Source organism: Talpa occidentalis, unplaced genomic scaffold (genome assembly GCF_014898055.3).
Source record: "Talpa occidentalis isolate TD23 unplaced genomic scaffold, MPIMG_talOcc4v2.1 talOcc4.9, whole genome shotgun sequence".
Taxonomy (NCBI): Eukaryota; Metazoa; Chordata; class Mammalia; order Eulipotyphla; family Talpidae; genus Talpa; species Talpa occidentalis.
Window position 1 is genome coordinate 31552256 of NW_023605305.1, and position 12912 is coordinate 31565167.

Below are 12912 nucleotides of genomic sequence, written 5' to 3' on the forward strand. Positions count from 1 at the left end.
AGTGGGGAACAGAATAGGCAGACTGACTAAATACACTGCTGAGGGGAGCAGCGGGCAAGACAGGAGAAGCCTGCTGCACCATGTGGGTATCTCCCTGGACGGCCAGGAATAGAACTCATGCTTCAGAGGCTACGGGTAGCTTCATAGTGCTGTGCCTAACCCCTTGCGCCACCAGGGAGACCCTATTTTCTAAAATATTAATGGGATCATTTGACTGTCTCCAACACTGATGGTTTTTGAAAGATTAAAAAAGGTTTGATGATTAAAAAAGGTTTTTCCTCATTATAGACACATTCATTGTAAAAACAGAACAAGAAAAACAGTAAGATTAATTTCTAGATTTTAAAGATTTTATTGAAATATAACAAACTTAGGGAAAAGGGCACAAATCCTAAGTGTACAACTTGATAAATTTTTAGAGAGAATAGGCCTATAATAACTAGAACCCTGATCAAACATATCTTAAATACTTTGCCCCCTTCTTATTTATTTATTTATTTATTTATTTTTATTTATTTATTTTTATTTTATTTATTTTTGCATAGAAGGACTGGGTGTAGGCCAGAGGTGCAGGGGGTGAGAAGATTCATCAGAGACAGAGTGGGGAGCAGAACAGGTGGATTTACTGAAATGCACTGCTCAGGGGCAGCAGTGGGCGAGACAATAGAGGTCTGCTGCACCATATGTGAGTTAGTTCCCTGGCCGGAGATTGAATTCAGGCCTCAGCAGTGAGAGTGCTGAGGCTTAATCCCTAGGCCATCCCAGGGAGGCCCCTCTTTTGCCCCTTCTTCAGAATTACTCTTCTCAAGTAAATCACTACTCTGTTTTTATCACAGCAGTTTTAAAAACTTTAATCTCTAAATTAAATGTCATGTAATGTTATAGTTGGGAACATATGACAGGCAGAGGTTCAAATCCTGGTCTTTAAGCATATAATAGTCTTTATGAACATCAGTTAACTCCTATAAGAATTGGGTCAAATCTTCTCACAAAGTTTCTTGTATAAAATGCAGTAATGTTTATAAAACATTTAGCAAATGTTGACACATGGTCATCACTCAATGAAAAGTGTCTAGTTTGAAACTCAGGATATAACACTGTACACAACAGATGACAGTTGTTATTCCCTTTGTACCTATTTTATATCAGAATTTAATGTGAGATTTCCTGGTTTCTCCTCCTGTTCTCCCTTTAATCACCTGTCTGCTTGCTTTCTATTTTGACATTTCCCTGCACAGTATAACAACAGATGCTACATTATTTTATGAACTCAACCAATTTATACTACAGAAGAATAAACAACAGTAGTTCATTACCCCATTCACTATGCAGACAATGTCTGCTCCTCAATGCACTCAGTCTCCAGGGCTTTTCTCCAGAATGAAAACAGACCTCAGATACCCCACACCAGTGGCCCAATGCGGAAAACAATGAAGAGATTTTAGGTAAACTGACAACCTTGTGATCTCAATACCCAAGTTTACTGGTTAAAAAAAACCATAAAAATATTATCAGTAGCTTAGTTTCATATATACTAGGTAAAAGCAAAGGCCTCATGTAAGTAAACACCATTGTAAAACAATGACATAAAGGACTCCTAGACTTGAATAGCAGTCATAGTCAACATCATTGTTAAACTTAAGTTTGATTTGCTTGACAAATACATTTTTTTATTTGCATTATTTTCGTTTTGTAATAAAACAGGGAAACCTGGTATAAGTTGGATTTTTTTTTGTTTTACTAAAAATATATGAATATTTAAAGCATTCACATTTGATGGAAGAGAAATGGGGATGTTTTGGAAATGAAATTGGGCAGTAAAGACAGATATTCAGAGGGCCTCCCCGATGGCGCAGCGGTTGAGCGCTGGGTTGCGAAGCTGCCCGCGGCCTCTGCGGCGCCGGTTCGATCCCCGGCTGCTTCCCGGCCACCGGAGGAGGGTCCCACATGGCGCGCAGACCTCTCCTGCCGCCCGCTGCTCCCCTCAGCAGTGTGCTTCCGTCCTTCTGCCTGCTCTGCTCCCCGCTCTGGCTCTGGTGAATTCTCTCACCCTCCCGCGCTTCTGACTGTACCCAGTGCATGTATGAACAAAACAAACAAACAAACCAGCAAACAAATAAATAAAGCATGCCTCTATAAAAAAAAAAAAAAAAAAAAAAAGACAGATATTCAGAAAAGACTGTTTCTATACAATTACATTTTAAACAGGAAGGATACTACACATGTACACCAGTCTCTTATAGTAGGAAACAAAGAATGGCTTAATGTGTATACACACACAAATATATGCATATATACACATATGCATATATTTCTATAAGTACCCACCAAATTACAGCTTATAGCTGGTTTAAGCAGAGTATGAATTAAGCTAATAGTGACATTCATTAATTACATGAATTCTTACTGAGCACCCACTATGTGCAGGCATTGCTCTACATGATGGGGAAATAGCAGTGATAAATAATTCTGCCTTTATGGAGCTTTTATTCAAGTAGAGTGGGAGTAAGACAACAAATATACACACAGGAGAATAAACAGTTTGTCACATAGTTGATGAATGCAACGGGGAGCAGGGGGTGAGTGCAGGAAGTACTTGCAGAGGGAAGAGGGGGCAATTTTAAATACTGTATATCCCAGTAAGCAAATATTATGGAGGTTTAGTCTGGGGAAGTATTATAAGCAGAAGTCACAGTAATTGCCATGCCCTGCTGCCTGGCTTCACTAAGGAACAGCAGGGAAGTCAATGTGGCTGGAGCAGAATTACTTTAAAATTAGGTCTATGGTCTATTTTGTGTTAATCTTTACATGTATACAAGACCTGAATTGGGAGGATTTTTATTGTTCCGTGTTAAAACTTTTTTTTTTTTTTTTGCATATGGGTAAAAAAAAAAAAGTAGTTGCAGCATCATTTGTTGAAAAAAACATCCTTCCTTCATTGAACTGCCTTTTGTATCTTTGTTGATAATTGACCACAGATGTATGGGTCTATTTCTGGACTCTGTTTTGTTTCATTGATCTGTGGATTTACTCCTTTGCCAATTCCCACACTGTCTTCATTATGCTAAGTCTCAGAGGAAGGACTCTATTAAATCCTCTAATTATGTTCTTTTCCAAAATTGTTTTGGCTATTCCAGGTCTATTTTATTTTCATATAAATTTTAGTCAGTTTATCAATTTCTTAAAAGAAAACTGCAGATTGTGATTGGAATCATTGAAAAGATTTTATCTTTTATTTAGTGTTATGAAGTCACTGCAGGTTTTTGAAGTGACATGAGATGCCAAGTGTTTTAAATGATTATTATTAAATGATTATTAAATGATTATTTAAATGATTATTTAAATGATTTTTAATGACTATCATTAAATGTGAAAAGACAAAAATGGAGGGAGGTGTGACATAAAGTTTGTAGATTACTATAGTAACCAAGGTGACAGATAATGGTAGTTTGGATGAGGGCAGACGTGATGGAATTAGTGAAAAGCATTTGAGTTATGCTTATATTTTAAAGGTAGAGTCAGTAGGATTTTTGTCACTTAATATGGATGTGAAAGAGAGAAATCAAGGATAATTCCAAGATCTTTTCGCTCAAGCAACTGGAAAGAGTTTCCACTTATTAAGATAGGAAGAGTGCAGAAGGAGCAGGTTTGGGTGGGGAGAGTAAGATCAGTTGTTTAGTTTAAGACTTGATAAATTTGTGGTGAAGATGATGAGTTAACAATTACACATTCAAGCCTGGAGTTCAGGGAAAGGGAGGAGCTGGAGATACAAATTTGGGAGTCAAATGTATAGAAAAATATTTAAAATCATACCATATGTGGTCATTAAAGGAGTACAATGGATCCCCACTCTGGATAAACTAAAACAAGGCAGGTGATATCTCCTTAACCAAAATTTAGAGATATGATCTGGGGCTGATCCTCGATATGAAGAACAGTTTGTAGGTTGTGACTTAAATATCATCAAACTAGATTTTCTTATCTATTTTAGATTCATGAGGACAATAGCAAATTACTTCAAACTGAATTAATCTCTTCAGAGGCATGCTTTTATTTATTTAATACATGCACTGGTACAGTCAGAAGCGCGGGAGGGTGAGAGAATTCACCAGAGCCAGAGCGGGGAGCAGAGCAGGCAGAAGGACCGAAGTACACTGCTGAGGGGAGCAGCGGGCGGCAGGAGAGGTCTGCGCGCCATGTGGGACCCTCCTCCGGTGATCGAACGGCGCCGCAGAGGCCGCGGGCAGCTTCGCAAAGCGCTCAACCGCTGCGCCACCGGGGAGGCCCAATCTCTTCAAACTATTAATCTCTGAATAATAGTAGGGTGTAGTGATGTGTTCAATTAGATAATGTCTATTAAGTGCTCAGCAAAAAGTTTAGTACATATTATTCCTCAATAGATAGTGACTGTGATGGTGGCTGGGGTGACTATGATTATGGCCAGGTGTAGTAGTAATATTTTTATGTGGCAAAAGGTAATTTACATAGATAAAAACATAAGAGTACAGTTCAATAACTTAATCATGTTACTACCTTCATTTATTCATTTACCATTTTGGGATAAGAAAGGATACCAGATAAAAGCTTTAGTTCTACTTTTATATGAAAAACATAGGTAAGACTTTTAAAATGGGCTTTTTAATCCTGCTATCATCTTCATTTATAAAATGGTAATGAGAATATTGCCCTTACCCATTTTGTAGGGTGGTTATGAAGATCAAATCAGAAAACTAAAGGGAAAGTGCCAAGGTTTCTAGTTCCATGCTCTTCTATTTCCCCATTTAAGGTCTTTAATATTACTTAAACATTTTCTATTTGAAGAGGCATTGAGGCATAAAAGGAAACAACTTTGCATAAATAGGCAAAAAAGTAATATTTTTCTTTTCTGCTTAATGGAACCAGCAATAACAGGGAATAACTTTATGCCTGTTCTCTCCCTCTCATGATTTCTAAAACATAGCCCTTTTAACATTAGCTCTAGTTATTTGATGGTATTCTAAATTTGTCCATTTACTGTTCCCTGAGCAAACCCTGTGTTTTTTTCCTTTTGCTCATGCAAAAGCACCCATGGGTCCTACCCATTCCTATATATCCTACTATCCCCTATTCACTGACCCATTCAAAATGCTTTTCCATTTCATCGTTATAAAAGTTTATTATTCCTCCAAAGTTTCCTCTCTGTGAAGTCTTCCTTATAATCTTCTTAGTCAGAAATCATATTTTTCTATAAATATCCTTATCACTCCATGTCATCTTAATGGTTTTTATAATATATAGTATCTATTATTATAATAATTTTTGAATTCATCCACCCTCCTGAATAGACAGTGAGCTCCTTGAGGGTAGGAGCTATGTTTCACATGACACAGTATCCATAGCAACTGCTTTAGTAATTGGCACATAGGAGATTAACAAATATTTGGTGAATATTGATTAAATAAATACCTGGGAGTCAGGTATTTATCTTGACTGAAAACTTTTACTTACCAAAAACTCAGTGGCAAAAAATATTCAGGATGGTGCTTTAAAGGATATACATTTCTTCAGTTAATATAAAATCCATCCTTTAAATTGGACTACCAGAAAAAAATATAATGTGGGCCATTGTAGAGATGCATTTACTAAACTGTGCTTTGGCTTAATAACTATGAATTACACAGAGAAAGTTATAAGAAGCTGCCATACATGACGTGATATTGCCACTTTGCTACTGGATATGGTGGGGGCAGTATTGACCACACTGCACAGTTCCTTCCTGATGGGGAACCACAGGAACCATTGCTCTAAGGGCTCAGTGCTTGAAAGATCTGGTCACCCTCTGAGAGACTGGCTTTATCTTCTGTTATAGAGTGCAACTTGTAGACAATCCTATATCCTTTGACATAGTTGAAGAGGAGCACAAAATAAATTTTGTGACTAATCTTGACCAAATTTACAGCACCCTATCACATGCATTTGGTGCCTGTGTTGTATTATCTGTTGTCAACACATTAATCTTACCTTTGCCATTATCTTCTTTTATTTGTTCTTTGTATTGACTTCTGTATCCTTTCTATATTTGACCTGATTTCTGTATCTTTTTAATCCTTTGGGATTGGATATATTTATGTAAGCTACCTTAAACTCATTTTGGAAAGAATAAGTAAATACATAATGAGTAAAATAAGGGAGACTTTCGTTGCCATTTCTTTGTTTTTCCTCAGAATAGTCTCCTTTAATGGTCTTTCTTCTTATTGTGGTCAAGGAGCAGATCAAAATCAGGTCTTCCTAGATTTCACTCCAACAGTTACCACACTGCAAAATGAGGCCAACCAATAAGGAATTTCCCTGTAACCAAGGTGATTTGATTATCCAACACTTCATTTTTCTAAAGGACCTTGAAATACTGGAGATAATCAAAATAATAAAACCACTCTTGTTTCTCAATACAATTATATGGATTAAGACTTCTGGCTAGAAGGGGTGGCAGTGTTACTGTGAAAAGTCAGGTGACTTGGCTTCTGGTCCAGATTATATGTCCAACCAGTTTGGTGACCACAGGTAAACTGTATAATCTGAGTTTCAGTTTCTTCAGAGGTTGCACAATACCACCTTTCCCCAAAGAGTCGTTTGTTATACACTAATATGCTGAAATATGTTAACTGGAGCTCCATGAAAACAAGGATCAAATAAACTTGGATAAGACTGAATTAAGATAAACAGATGATAAACGGTTTCTTAATGGTGGTGTTTATAAAATAATTGTGATTCTTTGAGGGAGTGGGGGTAAAGTGCATAGCATTACCTGAACCTTCACTTTTGGGGGAGTACATCAAGTCCTCCCCGAGTCCCTATAGTCTCACATGTTTACAGCTGGAGCATATACACTGAGTATGCTAAAGCATGATTGTGGGACTGACTTGATTTACATTTAGAGAGAAAATTTTAACCCAGGGTACATTAGGTAAACCATCAGAAAAAAATATATATGCCACTAAGCTCTAGATCTGTGATAGGCAGTGTACATGAGACATTTAACAAGCCAGGATGAAGATATGCTATTAAAGAGAACAGGTATGAAAGAGCGCATGAAAGAATGAGAGTCCTAAAATTTCCAACTGTATTTCTTAAAATTGCCTCAAAGCATAGTGACAATCTCTCTTATCTAAACTCTGCAAGCATGATTCCTTATAGACACATACAATGACATGTGGCCTTAGACTGGAATGGAATGAGGCAAACAAAAGGGTATGAGATTTGTATCAAAAGATCCATATGAGAATCTCGGCTGTTTCAGTTCTCAAAAAGCTTTCATTTTCTCTCTTGTAAGGGAAAAACTTTAACCTTGTAGCTTGTTTTAGTGGTCACTGTGTAAGCATATATAAAGTGATTAGCAGAGTACTTGATACACAGAAGATGCTCCAAAGTATTTTCTCCCTCCCATTATTGAGAGCACTCAGAGTACACAAACTAGGGTTTGTCAGGCACAGTATCTTTTACAATATGTGACAGGCACCCAATTAAGTGTTTGAACATGAATAAACTTTGATTTCCAAACAGTGAAATTTTACACATCTTTCAACCTGGCACAAATATCACTTTTATAGTGTTGTCCTGTTCTCAAAGCTGTAAAAAAATTGTGTCTTTGCCCCTGAACTCCATAGTTTGCTTTTACTTTTCCTATGTTAATTAGCACATTTCCCTTGACTTGTTGTTACGTGTAGACATGACGCATCCTTCCTATAAAATGCAATCTCTCCTTACAGGCAGATATTTTATTCTCCTTTGTTTCTCTTTAATTGCTCAGCACAGTTATTGTTCAAAAAACATTTATTGAAAAAGTGAGTGATGGTGACATCCTTTGACCGAGAATAAAGACCAATGGCGCTTTCCTCAGCCCAATTTAGAATCTTCCAGGACTTTCTATCACTTGTTAGATTTTTTCCTTTTTTTTTTTCTAATGAGTAAATCTTGCTATTAGTCTTACATCTAGAAAAAAGTTCTAAAAGTCCTTTCTTTTATGAAACCATCCTAGGAAGTTAGTTGACTTCCTTCTCTTTGTTTCTACTGCACTTTAGGCAAATTTCTATAATAAATTTTCCTCAGAGTATTATAGTTCTATTTTTATAAGACTATGAACTATTGGATGCCAGGAACTCTGTTTGTATTCATGGTTCCTCACAGGCAAGTACTAAGTATTAAAAAAAAATTGCAAAATGAATGAATTAATAATTCTCTGTATTGGGGCCTCCCTGGTGGTGCAGGTGGTTGAGCGCAGCACTGTGAAACTATCCGCAGTCTCTGCAGTGCCGGTTTGATCCCCGTCGGCCTCGGAGCAACCCACATGGCGGGGCAGACCTCTCCTGTCTCACCCACTGCTCCCCTCAGCAGTGTGTTTTGTCAGTCTGCCTGTTCTGTTCCCTGCTCTGTCTCTGGTGAATCCTCTCACTCTCCCACACATATGGCCTATACTCTGGTTCTTATATAAATAAAATAAAAAAATCTTTAAAAAAAATACAGTTGCATATTTAAAAAAAAATTCTCTGTATTGTTAAGGACATGTCATGAAGTCGAGGAGAAAAATTAGTCAAGTTAAATGAATTTCCTGTATTAAGGGACTGAGTGTAAGATGTTGCAGAAGTAACTCAGAATGTTTTTTGGTGAATAAGATTAAGTCTGGGGTAGGGGTAGAAAATTCTTTGTATACTGGGGTAGAACACTATCTAGGAGGCTGGGAGTATTTTTCAGACAAGAACAGGAGAAAGCAATTAAAAAGAATAGAAGACCAGGGCCTCCTCTCGTGGCGCATGTGATTGAGAGCCGTGCTGTGAAGCTGTCCGCAGCCTCTGCAACGCAGGTTTGATCCCGGCCAGCCAGAGGGATACCCACATGGTCCAGTAGACCTCTCCTGTCTTGCCCACTGCTCCCCTCAGCAGTGTATTTCAGTCAGTCTGCCCGTTCTGTTCCCCGCTCTGTCTCTGGTGAATCCTCTCACCCTTCTGCACATCTGGCCTATAACCCGGTTCTTGCATAAATAAAATAAATAGATCTTTTAAAAAAAAAAAAGAATAGAAGACCACAAATCTAGTATAAGGTCAAGTTTCCTAAGAGTTCCATACAAATCAGGAATGCTTTCAAGGAAAGTTTAGGTCTTCCATGCTAAAATGATCTTTGGAAAAGTGGAAAGAAGTAAATTGTAAAGATATCAACAACCTCATTTTTAAATGTAGTGGAAATATACTCAGATTTTGAATAACTTTCCTAAAAATTATGCCTTACCTCACGCTCCTCTTCTTGTTCTTTGCGAATTTGTTCCAAACGAAACTGTTCTGCCATCTCTCTTTCATGAGCTTCCCTCTGTCAATAAAAGAGAATGGGAGTCAGTACTCAATAAACATTTATTCACTTAAAAAAAAGGTGCTCATTCCCAACAAAGTCCAGAGGTACACTGTGGTAATGGAAGTGTTTTTTGGACGACAATGGAAATGAAGAAATAACAAAGCATTATTGCTCTCTGATCACATATGGGGTCCTATTCAAACTTCTGGGTAGTGTGGCATTCCAGATCTTTCAGAATTGTTCTTTAATGTTCCTTTCTGATCTTTTTTTACCTGGCCTTTCATTCTGTGGTCTTTCTTGCTACTTCCTTGTCTTAATCTCAAGCTCTATCACATCAGCTTCCACAACCTATGCAGGCTTTTTGACTCCTTGCTACTAGCATTTATTATTTGCTCTTCTCTTCTACTCTTCTTTCTCTATTCAGTTCACGTACACCACCTCTTCTATGAAGCCCTCCCTAGTACATTCTTACTTCTTGGCTCTCAAAAAAAAAAAGCCAAAAAATTTTCATTGAACTCAGTGCTTCTCTTAAGACACTTAGGATCCTTGTGTTATGCTACAATTATCTATGTTCTTGGCTGAATCTGCTCTACACCACATTATGAGCCTATTTTTGAGGGCAGAAAACTGTGGTTTATTCATTCCCCTTCCTTCAGTGTCCAGTAAAGAAGCAGATGCTCAAGAAGCATTAAGTAAATCAGTGGTTTTCAATATTGACTGCACATTAGAATCACCTGAAGTGATTTTTAAAAATTGCTAGGTTAAAAAATAGACACTAGGTCTACTTTTGTTTTCATTTTTCATGATTCTCAATAAACTATCTTGCCAAAACGAACCATGCTTTAAGAAACAGGGTGGAATTATATTCGTTCTGTTAACTGAATTTGCCTTTCTCCACTGCAAACCCAGCATTCTTAGAGATCAAAGTAATAAAAGGGCTGGCACTTAAATAATGAAAGACTATTCAGGATTGAGTTTTTTTATCCCAGAAATCCCTTGACCAAACTTACCTTTGCTCTGTCAGCCTCAAGTGAAAGGCGATAGGCCTCATCTTGCTCTCTCTTCACATTTTCTCTGGCTTCACGTTCATCCTTAAAACAAAGGAAAAGATTCAAATGCATTTAACCATATTTATTTCTTTAAGAAAAAAACCAAACAATGACAATCCCCTTGTCTTACTCCTGTGGGGATTTATTAGAATTAAACAAGGAACTTTTAAAGTGTATTGGATAAAAATAGGTAAACAAACAATAAGATGAGCAGCACAGTATTTATTGAAAATGAAATGTTTGAAACCTACCATTCACAAATTGTTTGACCTTGAGAAAATTATTCATTCTCTCTAGTCTCAGTTTAATATTTGCCTCATAGGGTTGTTTTGAGAATTAAATGCAATAATATATAAACAGGCAAGGAAAACACCTGATACTTAGTTCATTTTCACAAGGATTAGTTCCTTTCCCCTTTGCTCCTGAGTTTTATAAGATAAATTTGGAAGATTGTTGCATTGAGACTAAGGACTGGGAGAAAATAAAGGACTAGGACATAATTTTCTGGTCAGCCCACAGAAAGGCTAAAAGCATAATGTCCTGGTTAACTTCAGTCCACATACCACCACTAAAACAGGGATATCAAATAAATACCTTCTCACAACATTCACAGCCATGAAGTACAGATAATGCAGAAGTTATCCAAGTTGGAAACCTTTAGAATATTTTTAGCTTCTGAATAGATTATACCATCTGTCTACATTTAAATCATGACTTCATGATATAATATCTTGATTTTTTTTAAGTCATCGAGGATAGATAATGGAAGGATAAGCAGATTTGTATTTAAATCCTAGCCCTGTCAGTAGCAAGCTATGCATTCTTGAGTAAATCTCTCCCCTTTCAGTTATTTATTAAATTAAAGGATTGAATTTCTAAGGATCTTATGCCTCTGTAGACAAGTTTTTCTTTCCAAATTTAGATATCCCTAATATAATCAACAGGGGAGTAATCTTATCTTTCTATGTTTCAAATGGGGAAATACTTCAGATGGTTAAAATTTCAATTTCATCTTACTTCCCCCTCCAAATTAGTTCAGGTTTTTCTCATAACATTGTACTTTCCCTTTTAAAACACTTATCGCAATTGCAAATTAATTAATGATGGCATAATTATTTATTTAATGTGATATTCCCTCATGACACTGTAAGCATCATAAAGGCAAGGACCTTAGCTATATTATACACATTTGTATTCTGAGTGTTTCACACACTTCTGGCTTTGGGAGGTGTTTATTAAGCATCTGTTTAATAAATGAATTGTCTTTCCAGACATAAAATATTTATTGTCTAGAGCAAAAACTAAGGAAAAAAAGAAAGCTCATCCACAAAGTGGCCCCATTTGAGTCAATGAAATTGACTGGTTGGGCATAATGACCTGTTACGGACATGTTATGTAAACACAACAAAAGGACCTTCCAAATGTTACCACAGCTGGAAGTCCTTTGAGCACAAATATATTATAATAATAGCATCCTAAGTACACAGCTCTGTTTTAAAAAAGACTGTTGCTGATATGAAACATCATTTTGTCTGTCACAAAATGTGGCACCTGTTGTGAGAAGACTTCCTGAACCACCTAACTTGTTTCCTTCCCTTTTTTTTCTCCTTCCTATACTATTTCCCTTTCTCCTTTTCCTCTCACAAATAAACATTAAGTATCATTTTTTTTAATGGTCCATTCTATCTTTGGGCTGTAAGCAAAACAAAACAAAACAACCCAAAAAACCTTCCCCTCTCCCCCAAACAAACAACTTTGGCTTGTTTATCTCTGTATCCCTAGTCCTAAGCAGTTGCTGGTACTTTGCAGGTCCTTAAAAATTGAACATGAATGAACATTTGATTTCATAGACATCTATACTGTAAGTTTATTTTTGTTATACTGATTTTCCTGTAAACTCATTAATAAGCTGCTAGTGCTCAAAAACAGTACAGGACTGTGGCAAACCTGTCATTCAACATTCTTTCAGGTTACATACCTGAGAGAATAGGATTGATAGCTATTATATGTAAGACTGAATCTAAATGTTAGATTAACTTGTTATTTTTGAAATGCCAGTTATCGAAAGTTTTAAACAGAATTTTCAAGATAGTCCATTATGTGACTATGAAAACAGAGAGATGAATTAATAAATAGCAAGTAACTACCAGGTCCTAACTGAGGCTGTCTTGCTTTGCTAGAACATAAGTCTGTGGAATTTCCGGTGGAGATGTTTAGAAAAGATTCTTTTTCACTGGATAGAAGTGGTATGTGAGAATGAGTTGAAAAGCTGGATTTAGGACTGGTTTGCTAATTTCTTTAGTGGCAGGATTTTAAATTATGGACTGCAGTAGCAGTGTCTGTTTTAGAGGACATGGGTTAACTTTGAGAATTTATGTTAAGGTTAAACCAATCCAGAGAGAATCTATATATCTGCCTAGGACACTAAGGGTGAAACTGACTCATATTTCCAAACATGCTGCTTCTGTTCAGACCCTTGTCACCTCTTGCCTGGACTATGGCATAGCCTCTTAATAGTTCCTTCCTATATAATTTATCCATTCAT

The 12912-nt window shown here is 36.8% G+C and overlaps 1 protein-coding gene across 1 annotated transcript in view; it reads right to left on the reverse strand.

Annotated features, from left to right (window-relative positions):
• The window catches only part of FAF1 (Fas associated factor 1), a 325035-nt gene that overhangs the window by 39081 nt on the left and 273042 nt on the right, over nucleotides 1-12912 (reverse strand). Inside the window, exons 16-17 of the mRNA XM_037499959.2 lie at nucleotides 10329-10409; nucleotides 9259-9336 (exon numbers count right to left, since the gene is read on the reverse strand). Coding sequence (XP_037355856.1) covers nucleotides 9259-9336; nucleotides 10329-10409 — 159 coding nt within the window. The remainder of the gene's footprint in view (nucleotides 1-9258; nucleotides 9337-10328; nucleotides 10410-12912) is intronic.